Genomic DNA, 13,284 nt, shown 5'->3' on the forward strand with positions numbered 1-13,284 from the left:
CCCTAAGCAAGAGGCAAAAAATCGGGAGGGGCCTAGGCCAATGAAGAGGACCCATGAGCATATCGCGAGTGACATGACATATCGCATATCGAGAGCATAAGTGAAGGATTATTTTTGTGTACTCGTGGGCCCTCCACTTTCGCCTTGGGCTGTTCTTGGTTGGTCGCCTGGAAGCCAAAAAACGTCCAATTTTGTTGCGTTTTGTGTCAAAAAACTGTATCTATTCGCCCGCATTTAGCCTTTTGGAGCCCATGGCCTCTGGATTCCCCTGAGAATGTGCGACACGACTTTGGCACGAATTCACACATGTCACGAAGGGGGGGGGGGGGGGGGTCAGAAGATGCGCACAACGATCTCCACGGTTGTGGCATGAGGACAGCATCTTGGTGGACAGGGGGTGTGACGAATTATAATGCAGTATATGACCGTGGCGGCTATGGGTTCAAAGTGCAATTCGGCGGTACACCTTCCATCTGACCACATCATAAAAATGGCGTCGAGAAATGGAATTGACATGCCTTGAGCGGGGTGTTCCAAAGAGTGATGTTACTTAATTTTGGTAAAGAAACCTGGCCATCGGCATAGCTTCAAAACATCGAATTTCTCAATATAACCATTTTTTGCTTGATGACGTAATGTGCCAGTACCTTCCAGCAAACTGAACTTCGATTATTTTTAGCGAACTTCCGACTCAAAATGCCGGGACATCACAAACGCAAGACCTTTCTTGCTTATATCAATTTCAAACTCATGCCAAGGCGCTGGTCTGACAATCTGTGACAGCGGTCATTCTGGTGAACCGTACGGTCACCAACCTTACCCGCTCTGCCCTTTCAGTTATTGACCTGTCTGATAAGGTCGTGCAAGTTCAGCTTCACTTTTAGATATACATGCCTTCTGGCAGTGCACATGACAGGTGCACTTTTCGTACCCTCTCCACGGAAAATGCATCACGTACGCTCTTCTTTAGCGTGCACGCGTCGGGCCACACCATGGTACATGGAACTGGCTTTTGGCGTATCGGACCTCCTTCCATAGTTGATAAACGAGACCTTTTTCAGGTGATCACACCGGAATAGGATGTTTCACGGGTGAAGTCTTACCAAGATGCTTAATGTGAATTACACCCAAATGTTAATTTCTCACAAAACTACAGTTTGTCATGAGCTTGAAATGGCGTGTCGTTATCCGTCAAAACAGCCATTTTTTGATCCATTTTTTTGTTAATATTTCTAACACGCGCTCGGGTTTTGATTTGGCTCCTTTCAATGTCTTCCAGAATTATTTCTGACCGGCGCGACGACACTGCGCCAAACTTTGCGTAGCTATAGGCAGTGCAACAGTGGATTATGGTATGCAAAATGGGATGTAGCTTGTGAGGTCGCTGACCTATAGCAGGTGTCAGGTTATGAATGTCAGCAAATGCAATTCTTGACCACCCGTTCAATGTGATTCACCAATGATCCATGGTTTGACGAAGCCATACATCTCTGAGATAATTTCTCATACGATTAGCGAATTGTACTTAGGATGATGAGAACTTGACATTCACCTTGTGTCTAAGATGAATTTCTACCAAGTTCTGGGCCAAAGTGCTTTTCACTCCAGAATTCGCTTTATATGGTTGTTTTTATGCTCGTTTCCAAGTCTTGATCACAGGGACGCTGACAGATCATCTTATCTGGCCTTCTTAAAGATCACAGGAAGCCACTGTCCTAAAATGATCGCGATACACCTTTTAATTTTAGAACCATACCGCCTACCTTTATGCTTTTCTCGATTAAAAAAATCAAAACGATCTCCTAAGATCTCCGAACGTGTGACCTAAAGGGCAGTTAACGTCGCTGACCAGAAAAAGACGCCAGCGACATCTTGCTTAGAATAAATATCTAAGGTAAAGACGCTTGCATGAGGTGGTCTGTAGACACTTCGGGCACTGATCCGAAGTTTCACCTCATTTCCACAAAGCTTATGCCCTTTTATGATTTCAAATCTCATGTCCCAAAATTTCACTCAAGTAAATTCACATACAGGTCTACCTACGCTGTGAATTTTGTGAATCTAGCTCTTTCACTTTTTAAAATCACACAGGGTCCAACTGATCCCCACCCGAGCGCGTCGCCTTCAACGGGCCACCCGCGCACGTGTTACTCCTTGCCACCGGGAGCGCAGTTGGAGGGAGCATCCCACCTTTTAGGTAACTTTCACTAATCGCTAGATCAGTCGCGCACAATTTTAGCAGTGGCGCCAGCTTTCTCAAAATAAAAAAAAATCGATTTCAAGTAGCCGACCCAGCGGGATAAATCCTATTTGACTCCTTGACGACCACTATGAAAGTGTGCATTTCATTTGCCTTGCTTTTTCCAGCTTGTGTGTCCTGTAATGTTTGCAACACACTAATGTGTCAAACGTTTGTGTAATGAAGGCTATGGAGGGTTTCAACACTGTTTAGATAAGAAGACATGCAAGCATGAAGCTGTTGTCCCGCAAGTTCAATGCAACGCTGTGGCCTTCATCTTCCCGCCATGGCGTTTATCACAATGGCTCCTTTTTAGGCGCTTTTTGACTTTGGGCAGGGGAGTATCGCAAAATTCATGTGACGCACTGATTCAAACTTCAGCCGACCACATTCTCGGTACCAGGCGGTTGCCCACTGGGTCAATCATAAATAGAGGTGCGCACGGTCGTTGTCATGAAGACGGCGCTCGCAGCTGCAGGGAAAAGTGTAGTGACGTTAAAAAGCACTGACGGCGTACTTTCGACTAGAAAATAATCAAAATTGACGTACTTATGTCCTGACGGCGCTACACTCGCACCACCCAGTGCTATCATTAGACGTAACTAGTCCTGATCTTTCATTAGAGTATGTTTTTTTTTTGGATATGCCCAAGCGTCCCAGCTATCTGCATGAAATTGTCTTTCCGTTTGAGTCTATTGCAAGAGAATGCAACATCAAACGGGTATGTTCGATGCTGCATTCTCTTGTATTCTCTTGCAATCAAACAATTAGTTATGTTCATCGACGATTTGGGTACGAAATGTTCTCACATCATGGCTTCGACGCCCGCGTTTCAACAAAACTTGAAGACTTCTTCGCATTCTCCGGACAGCACACGCCGATAAAATACCCACACAGTTCGGTAAGCGTCACACCACTTCCGCAATGGTAAAGAACAGACAAAACATGCTGCTCATTTACAAATATATTCTCAAACAATGTTCAGCACCATGACCCATCATGCACACGTAGATGAGACTTGACGCATCCAGCGCTTCTGCGACCAGTCGAGTCCCCTCCATCCATTCCACCAGAAGTCGACATCCCAGGCTAGGTGACACACCTGGTCATGTACGGTACGTCTTAAACTCAGTTCTAAAGTACAGCACACTCGCATCACCAACAAAGGGATTTCTAGAGCCGGCGGGTCCTCTCCTACTCTCCCGGTTTTCCTCGTGACGGCCCAAGCAGAACACACAGCCCGACGGCTCACCGCAGCGGACTCCAGTCTTCCAAAATCTCGCCGTACTTTTTCCGCTCTGAAAACAATGCCACCTGCGATGAGCGGAGCAGTCTGTGGCAGCACCCAGCCGCCGGGCGCCCGCGCCGAGCCGCCGTAACACAGACCGCCATTCGGCCGTGGGGCATCACCTGAGAATCGGCCCCGCAAGCACGCTCGCTCAGCTCGGTTCGATAGCATTTCCTGGGCCGGGCCGGACCGGGATCACAGCAGGGTCGTGTCCATGTCGCTCGCGTCGCTCTGCCCGGTCACGTGTCTCACTAAGCCGGCGACGACCCACAGCTCGAGCGACAGCCGGAAAACACCCGAGCAAGCGGGGGAAACACCCGAGCGACCCGGGATGACACCCGAGCGAGCCAGGGTAACACCCGAGCAGGCCGGGGTGACACCCGAGCGAGCCGGGATGACCCCGAGCGAGCCGGGGAAACACACGAGCGAGCCGGGGTGACACCCACACGAGCCGGGGCACCACTTGAGCGAGCCCAAAACGCTGGCGGACACCGGGACGGAGCGTCGGCAGGTAAGACCGAGTCTGCAACTGTCCTAAACTGTTGGAGCTGGTGAACGCAATGTATGCAGGCACTGCCAGGGTGGCGCGCTCCCTGTGCGAGCAGCAAGACATGCGGAAATGTGCCACAAACGCAAAGTGACTCGATGGAACTAATTGGGTACACATTTACCCACTAAAACGGACAGACATTCCCAAACACCTCCCGTCCACACCGCGCGCGCAAGATCTCAGATCCGGGCGCCGGCCCCCCAGCGTGTCGCATCCCGCGCCGCCGCCGCCGCCGCCGCCGCCGCCGCCGGCGCCGTCGCCAGCCCGGCCCGGCTCAGGACGGCGCGCGCTCCCGGCGCCAGTCGCCGCACCGTTCGATCTCGGCGAGGCCGTTAGCCGGCCCGGCCGTGCCGCTTTGCATACGTCCGGCGCCCGGCGAGGCGTGAGCGGCCGGCCAGCCGCCGTCCACGTGCCCGACCAGTGGGGCGCGGCCTCGCATGCCCGCGCCGGGTGGCCTGGGCCCGTGCATCGCTCGCCCCGGTGGCCGGGAGCCCACGCCTCTAAGGCGCTGGATGACCCTAAGTCGCACCTCGCACGCCATTTGCCATTATTGCATGTCATTGACGGATGCCATTGACCGCACATCTCGGGGGGGGGGGGGGGGGAAGGCGCAGAGCACAGCTGCGATGTGGCCCCCGAGCGCTAACATGACATCTACAGTCGCTCGTCACCCCTAGCAGAATGCGGGTCGCGCTATCTTTTGTAAAAAGTAAATCGGGAGGCATGCCACATTCGCCGAGGCATCCATGCGGAATAAGCATAACTTTGGGTCCAAAAGACTGCAGGTGTGCTTAACAGCCATACAAATTTACAGCCCTACGATGACCCTCCGCACCCGGCGAGCCGAGCGCACCCTCACCTGGTACGGGGAAGTCTTCCGGATGCAGCTGGATGTAGTGCTTGAGCACGGCGTCGCGCTCGGCCGCCGACGACTGGAGCCACTTCTCGATGTAGACGCCCGCCATCCAGCCGGCCAGACCCAGGCCGATGTGACGCTGGATACCTGCAGTGTGGCGTCACCGATCACGGCACGATCGGCTCCACTGGCGGCGAGCAGCCGGCTGCCACGAAATGTGAAGTTAAAAAGCCCCAACGTCTGTGACAAACGCGCAAAAGGAGGCGCGCTCTTGACCGGGGTCTGGTTACGAACAATACAGCTATGGACTCGTGTAGCTTTATATCAGGCCGTTTGGGTAGGGTGAGTACCATATGCGATTTCGCATCACCAGCAAACCCAAATCCCGAATGACGCAAAACTACCGGTTGTCCCGCCCGCATACTCACAAAGTGTAAGGCATGAGTGGATAGCTGGTTTCGCATAAGGCTACTGCGACAAGGTTACGAGCGCATCGTAAATGCTGGATAGAAATGTAAAGTGAAGGAAAGCATCAATCTCAAGATCACGAGGCAATAAAAAACACAACTAGCGCATCTTTCATAAGCTCCAGGGTGCAATTCATGTCATGAGCTAGCTCGGACCGGCGCAAGTTTAAGCCGGGGGCGATACTCCACTGCGAAAGCAACGCCACCTTTAACGTGCACCGAGTCACCAGCAGCGCACTCTGCCGTGGGCCCACACCGGCTGCCGCCAGCCCTTACCGGCGAACATCGGCTTCTTGGCGAACAGGTTGTAGACGAAGCCGGAGCCGAAGCCCATGACAGACCAGCTGATGGGCTGGAGGTAGCGGACGAGCAAGGGGCGCGGCGGCGCCGGCGTCTCCAACACGCGGATGTACGGGTGGTCGTCCTCCTCGCCGCCCTGCAACATGACCGCTGCCGGCCGACGACGCGTCCTGTCAGGCACGCCGACGCTCCGAAGGTTGTTTACAGTGGATGAGTGAAGCGAGGCAGGGAAGGCAGTGATGCTTCTGCACGGCGATTAACTGGCATAGGATGTCCTGGGAGACGGCGAAGAAACTCATTAAAGAAAATTGACAAAAGCGGCCTCTACACAGCAGGAAAAAACACATGGGCCAGAGATTAGCCCATTCGTGAGTGAGGCAGGAGCGGAGAAAGGTAGACCAGGAGACATGTATTCATGCTATGACGAGGATCACGACAGACTAACCACGTGAGAATGACTTTAAAATGCTTGGAATATTGGTGAGAGTTTGGGCCAGAACAACTGGTTACAGGGAGCCGAGCTCAGGACCAAGGACCACACAGAGCCGAGTTCAGGACAGACCCCCAGTGACTGCGGCTCACCAGAGCGGTACACACACGGCCGCCGGGGCTGGGTGGCGGTCAGGTGAGGACAGTGTCGGGGCGCTTCCGCCGGCGGCGGACGGAACGGGATCGGAGCGGCCTCACGGTCCGGCACGGACCCGCAGCCAGGCGGCGGCGGCGGCGGCGGAGCGAGCTGGATCGAGGCCGCCACCTGGCCCAGCGTGGGCCCACAGCCGGGCGGCGACGGCCGGGGCTGGATCGAAGCGGCCACCTCTCCGAGTGAGACCGACGCCGGCGACGTCGGCGGGGGCGCGGAAGGCGGCGGCGTCCGGCGCCGGTCGGACCGGCAGCCGCGGCAGCGGCGGCTCCGGAAACGGATGACGTAGCTGCGGTGGCACGGCCGTTCCGACGCCGGCGTCGGCGCCGGCGCGGCGGGGTCGGCCGCACGGGCACTCGCACGTGCAGGTGGCGCTGGCGTCGGCCGGCGAGCCGGCGTCGTCCGGCACCGCCGGCGCCGGGTACGGAGGGTGCAGTCGCGGCGGGTCCGGCGGCGCACGCACGCCGAAGGATTTGGACCCAGACATACTGCTGGGACAGCGGCGGGTGGATTAGGAGCGGACAAGAGGGGTAGGACTGCCTTGCCACGTTCATTTCTAGAGATGATGGGTAGCGACGATGTTGGGAAAGAGCACGACAAAGATGTCATACGAATTCGAAGTTGGCCTTTCCAGCTAAGTCGTAATTTCAAGTCACCCATTCATAGAGTATTAGGGACAAACATGCCTCCAAGTGTGTCACTTCCTCGGATATTTTTTCGGACAGAGTCCGGTAAAAAAGGTGCTTATGTTAACACCTTACAACAGATGTTTGCTGAAATATAGTACGTTACATAAACTGAACAATTAAATAGCACCTGTGAAGCATGATGTAGAGATGGTTGAAAAGATAAAACACATAAAACAGTCAAACATTTCAAGTGAAATGGCAAATGTTGATCACCATTTGTCGATACCTGTAAAAATAAAAAGATGGCTATGACCAAGCAATCACAGTCCCATTCTCATTTGATATGTAGCCTTTGACAAAATGAGCCAATACCACTGGATAAGAGTGATATTTTGTATGAGGGTTTACCAACTTTAGATTTATATGTGGTTTTCTTAAGTTATATTTTGCAAGTACATTAGACATGTGTTCCTTATTCACATTTGAGTAGTATTTGTTAGTGGGCAAATGAGTAAGAACTCTCTGGGGAAAGTGGTACTCATTCTGATGCTGCCACTTTAGTGCAGATGAGAACAGGACAGATAAATACAATCCATTGATAGTGCGCTGTAATTATGTCTGCCTAATTCAGTGCTGCCAGAATCACCAGGGCTTGTCAGGTGAGCAGCTGGCAGCATATATAAGGCCATGCAGTTCAGGATGTATTTAGACCCACAATTTGTTGGTTAAGCAACAGACAAGGATGTCTAATAGTTGATAAAGTAGCATAATTTTTTATATAGTGAAAAACACTGGCCAAAACCAGGCTGGATATTCATTTTTGGCATAACTCAAGTGGTTTTCACAGGTCTGCCCCTCCCAGTTTTGATCCTTATTAACTTATTCCTTATTAACTTTTTATTAACAAGTAATGTTCCTCATTAACAAGTAATGGTCTGACAAATCACGGTACATATCATAATCGTGTTAAAAAAGAAAAACCTAGATAACCATAAAGCATCATCACGATGGTATTAAGCAGCAGAGATACTGCGGTTGGTAAGACTCCTCAAAAAAGGGCACCAACAGAACAGTGAGTGAGCAAAATCCAAACAAACCAAGTACTTAACAGCAGTTCATGAACAAAGACTGAGACACCCAAGATATAGGCATCATGGACCAAATAAATTGTTTTGGGCCATTGTCCTTATCTGGCTTGTTATCATATACCCTTCCAATGAAAACAGAGGTAGCAACAGGCTGTCATATACAAACCAATGCAACAGATGGGGATACAAGTCAGTACAGTTAATCTATCTATGAATATGAAGAGCACACTGGCAATATTTGGAAAGTTTATCACACTTGCAATAAAACTTCTATCCATATATTTTCAAATGAAAGAAGTTAATATGAATCATGGACTCATTGAATAACCTGGTGTTGTCACCTGATATGATAACTTCTTGCCAAACACATTTGTAAGATGCATTCATACATATGTGACCACTATGAAAGCAAACACACCCTGACAAAGCTATAAAACATCAGCCACAAAAACTGAAATCCCAAATATGCCCAAATGCAGAGTAAACCCCAAATGTTCAGTGTGGAATGATATGCTGTAAATAGTTTGCACTTCACAATCTTGAAATGGACATTTACAATATCACATTCACCATTTGATGATCAAATAAAATCTACTTTAACATGGCTTCTCCAGACTGCTAAGCATTTGCCTTTCCTAGGTTTAGTTTATTACACACATAATTTTTTGAAGTGGTATCAATGCCCAGTGTCAAACACATTCTGCAAAATTTCCCCGGAGGGGGCAGCTGCATGCGTGGTTGTACCAGTTACACCCCATATAATACATAGTTCGCAAATATCTGTATTACTGCTGTTGTGATCTCTTCCAAATTATACAGGAAACCATATTGTGTGTTGAGTTCAACTCCAGTAACATGCAAAGGGTCATGTACTGTGTGTTTCCCACCTCAAGAACATCCGAAACATGACCAACACAAGGAACCAAATGACAACAAATTTTTCAGCGAAGATAACTTGGTTACTCAGGTCATGAGCAATCAAGCATCGTTGAGCACACATGATCAGCTTAGAAAGTGAGGAAAACCAGCAAAACACGCATTTTTGTGCTCTATGCCACATACCTGCCTTGCTGAGATTTGCCGAGACAAGTGCACCCTTTCCACTTATTCCCACGTTCCCTCTAAATATTTCGGTAAGTCTTCAGATGGAAATCGGCGTTGCGAGACCAACCCACGAAAGACGGCGGGTAGATGCACGTATAATGCAAGTTTTAAGTGATGGGCGCAATGAGCGCAACCGCGCAAGAACGACATGAAAAATGGCAGCCCGATTTATTTGCTTTTTTCCCTAATTAGGGAAAAATACTTCAGATCTTTTGTTGCTGGGAATTTTCATTTCTGTTATTATTGGGCGAGGGGTCGATTTGGCCCCGAAGACTTTTACAATGTCATTTTTAAGCGGTGCGGCATAGCTGCGCCAAACTTGAGGCAGCTATAAGCAACTAAAAACGGATCTCTTGCTGTAAAAATCGATGTACCTTGCAGGCTGCTGACCTATGGTAGGTCAAAGTCAGGCCGTGACAGTCAGCGACGGCATTTCTAGAAAATCGTCCAATCTTGTGCAGCAACGGAGGGTTTAACGAGGACATAGATCTCTGAGATAGTCCTTGTGCACCAAAACATTTGAATATAAGACTACAGCAAATGTAATGGACCTTGGGCCATGAATAAAGATCATATCGAGGTCAAAACGAGCCTATGTTTTACTTGAGAGCCCATTGCACGCTAAGGTTTCCGGTGCTTATTTAGAATTCATTTATAACAGGGACAAAAGCTGACATCTTCCATGATCTTCTTGAAGGTTAAAAAAGACCACCGACTTAAAATGACCCAGGTAATCATTTTAGGAGCATACCCTCTAGCGTAATCGCTGACGCAAAATAAAAAATGAATACAATTTTGTGCGATTTTGGTCACCATGACATTCTAAAGGTCAAACAAGACCACTGGCATTAAATAAGCCCCAGTGACCTTAAGCAATAGACACCAGCCTACAACAGACATCCAGGCTCACGACGGTTCCATGAGGACATCTGAGGTCGTCGTCTTCCTTTGGATGCAGTAGGCCATACTGACATCCCGGGGAATGAGCCCGCTGACGCTGCAGCGGAACAAACTCTCGACATGCCTGCCCGTAATCATCTCGCTTGCCCGGCACCTGACTGTCTCGCGGTCATCAATTCATCATATCGCTCCTTCCTACAGTGTGAATGAGATCAGCACGGCTGCCAGCACACGCACCACATGAAGCAAACACACTCTGACCCTGCTGCTCCGTAAACCAGAACACGTGCTTCAAAGAAATCCTCCTCGTCAGACTCCGAATAAGCCGCACAAAACTAACTAACACCCGCATCGTCTAACGCAATCCCCACCAGTGCGTCATTGCTGCCACATACCATACACAGTAACACGTTTCATAGTCACCTGCCCCATCTGCATGCGATGTCGTGGAAAGCTCGTCCAGTACACAGACGCACACGGCGTCCTATTCACGCTGCCTACAAACCTCGGGGACTCACATCCTGAAATGTTGGCGCTTCGCTTCGAATCTTTACACAAAATGAATTTAGATAACTACATATAAATAAGTAAATGTGAGGTTTTCTCCTACCCACTTGAGAACGAGCAGGTTTTTTCATTGCCAAGAGGTTCTGCCAAGGCACAATTCGGCCAAAACGTGCTAGTTTCCTTCATTTGTAAGGGGATTTCCAAGCACAATTCGGCATAAACTTGCTGATTTCCCCATAAGTGTAAGAGTCCGGTCTTTTTCTAGTTGGAATTTTCTCGGCTTACACTGCACAACAGGACAGGGTCGCACCGGGCCTCTCCCCCTTTTACTGCGGGTAGCGACCTGGTTCAGGTCGACAGGTCAGGTCAGGTCAGTCAGACCTGACCGGACCTGACCAGACTAGACCTGACCACGGACGGACGGACCTGACGGCCCTGACCACGGACGGACGGACCTGATCGGACCTGACGGACCTGACCACGGACGAACAGACCTGACGGACCTGACCACGGACGGACAGACCTGACGGACCTGACCACGGACGGACGGACCTGAACTGACCTGACGGGCCTGACCACGCAGCCAGGTGCCCGCCATCCACCGTGCGGGGAAACCTTTGCCTCGATGATGTGGGCACCCGTCATCGAAGCGTATTGTTATCGACGAATACAATGAGTAGGCGTGTGTCTCGTGTTTTACTTTGCATTTGTGACCGGACGAAATTGGCCGGCTTAATGTAATTCCAAGCGCGTTTTTCTTGCATTGATAATTTGATACCGGGCAGTATTAGCCGGTTTAACGTAACGTAGCTTGTCGCTGTCCGTTGCCCTGCGCAGGATAGCATAAGCCAGCTTTACGTAACTTTGCCTCACATTCAGTCAGAAAAGTCCCGCCAGCCCCGGCTATAACTTTACGTTGCCGGGACACACACACACACACACACAAAGAAAATCCGCACCGTGGTCAATACCCATTATATATTTTTTCTGGTTATCCTGCATGCTGCCTGCTTCAGATTACACATTCCATGTGCCTTGTGGGCTCTGGCACGCTTTTATGCCGCTGTCTGAGTGTTTTGGCATGATCCAGCAATGTTTCAAGTTTCCGGACCGCAGCAAAGTTGCATCAATTTGCTGAGACATCTTACCAGGAAATGAAAACAAACCAGTCATCTAGCGGCACTAAAAAAAGCTGATCAAGTTACTACCCGTCTGTGCTTGAAAGAACCCTTCAAGTGACTGGCCATCATGTTGACGTGAATATTCGATGGAGCAGCTATGAAAACCTGACGGTCCACACCAGCGGACTAAACCGATGGTAATCGTCGAGTAGTGACCACGAAAACAGCACTTGCCGGGTCTAACATTGCCCAACATGAGTGCTGCGTTGCAGCCTGCAGCCATCAGGTCTTGCGGCTACCACCCGGCTATTTCCGTGGGAGGCTTAAATAGTCGCGCACGTCAATTTACACGTTATGGGCCCTGCTCGTTTGAGGGGTTGGCTTGAACGTCCGCCTCCTGCGAGTTGACTTTGGGTCGCTTCTTGCACTTGCCGTTTCACTTAGACTGGGATGCTCTGTAGCGTGTGGGAGCAGCCGCGCTTGAAAAGAGGGTTTCACATTTGTATGGAGTTTTGAACTGAAATAGCCATCTTGGAGATCATTCAGTGCAGTTCACGACACTGTTCTTTCTTAAGACCTAAGCCTGCCTAGTCTCTGAACTACGCGCCCGCAAAGATGTGCATACTGTTTTCAGCAGACTGTTTCAAGGTCACCTAGGCATCCATGACGTTATAATAATACCATTGAAATTCCGCCATTCCATTGACCATGCGGTGATCAAGGTCAAAAAAAATATAATTGTCCAGTCGTTCATATCTGGCGTTCATGAACACGATTTTCAGATATAGCGGCTGTCAAATGACTCAATCAATTTTACGCAAGGTACGATGACGCAATCAAACAACGACGTATTGATCAGCATATTTACCAAGTAGAGAAATGGTGTTTTCTTGGGCAGCCTTTTGTACCTGAAAGTGTGCCAATGATTATAAGTGAACTTATTTCATCACATCAATATCTTTTATGGGGGACACAGAATATAACCTGGGTTTTACGGAACGGCTGCTACGAGCTGTTGGCATTACGGATGATAAAGTTGTCAAGACTGTCGTCCTCGTCCTGAGTGTTAGCATGCACACAATATTTCGAATACTCGACCGCTACAGCCGTCAGGTGTCAGCTGGCCCTGAGAACGGCAGGCTGGTATTTGGGTTCTAGGCATGTATGTGTCACAGTCAAGGAAAGTTGTGTGATAGGAGTATTGTAGTGACAGAACGACCATGTATTTTTGTGAAGTAAGTATGTAACAGCAGTGAAAATTCAGCCTGGCGAAGCTGAATTCAGCACTTCAAAATCGCATTAGGCCGAAGCTGGCAAGGATGGGGGCAAGAGGAAGTCGAGTTTTAACACACACCCGGGTGGCCGGTTGGTTACCCTTCGCTCGGGTGGGGGTCAATTTGACCCCCAAGATCTCAAAAATTAAGAAAGCTACAAGCACAAACTTCACATGATGTATTGGCCCGTACGTGAACTCACTTGTGTCCACATTTGAGGTTCCCGGGTGATGACTTTCGAATCAAGCAAGGCCAAACAATGTCAAACTCTAAGCTGGTGTCATGTGCCCCCAGAAATTATTATGCTCCCACGGTAAACCT

The 13,284-nt window shown here is 49.8% G+C and overlaps 1 protein-coding gene across 1 annotated transcript; it reads right to left on the reverse strand.

The window, feature by feature from the left end:
- Nucleotides 1-3,190: 3,190 nt before the first annotated feature.
- On the reverse strand, nucleotides 3,191-9,255 carry LOC119107908 (NADH dehydrogenase [ubiquinone] 1 subunit C2-like). Its single transcript, XM_037231493.1, has 4 exons — nucleotides 9,120-9,255; nucleotides 5,677-5,850; nucleotides 4,937-5,080; nucleotides 3,191-3,537 (listed from the first exon to the last, which is right to left on the reverse strand). Exons 2-4 carry the CDS (start codon nucleotides 5,843-5,845, stop codon nucleotides 3,488-3,490), a joined length of 363 nt encoding a protein of 120 aa, XP_037087388.1. The 5' UTR covers nucleotides 5,846-5,850; nucleotides 9,120-9,255; the 3' UTR covers nucleotides 3,191-3,487.
- Nucleotides 9,256-13,284: the final 4,029 nt, after the last annotated feature.

The sequence above is a fragment of the Pollicipes pollicipes genome, unplaced genomic scaffold (assembly GCF_011947565.3).
Source record: "Pollicipes pollicipes isolate AB1234 unplaced genomic scaffold, Ppol_2.1 Scaffold_6686;HRSCAF=7923_pilon_pilon_pilon, whole genome shotgun sequence".
Lineage (NCBI taxonomy): Eukaryota > Metazoa > Arthropoda > Thecostraca > Pollicipedomorpha > Pollicipedidae > Pollicipes > Pollicipes pollicipes.

Excerpts from the sequence above, each read along its gene's own strand:
- LOC119107908 (XM_037231493.1), bottom strand. The coding sequence starts at position 5,845 with ATGTTGCAGGGCGGCGAGGAGGACGACCACCCGTACATCCGCGTGTTG. Across the intron at positions 5,081-5,676 it reads CAAGAAGCCGATGTTCGCCG|GTATCCAGCGTCACATCGGC; the intron begins GTAAGGGCTGGC and ends GCCACACTGCAG. Across the intron at positions 3,538-4,936 it reads GGAAGACTTCCCCGTACCAG|AGCGGAAAAAGTACGGCGAG; the intron begins GTGAGGGTGCGC and ends CATTGTTTTCAG.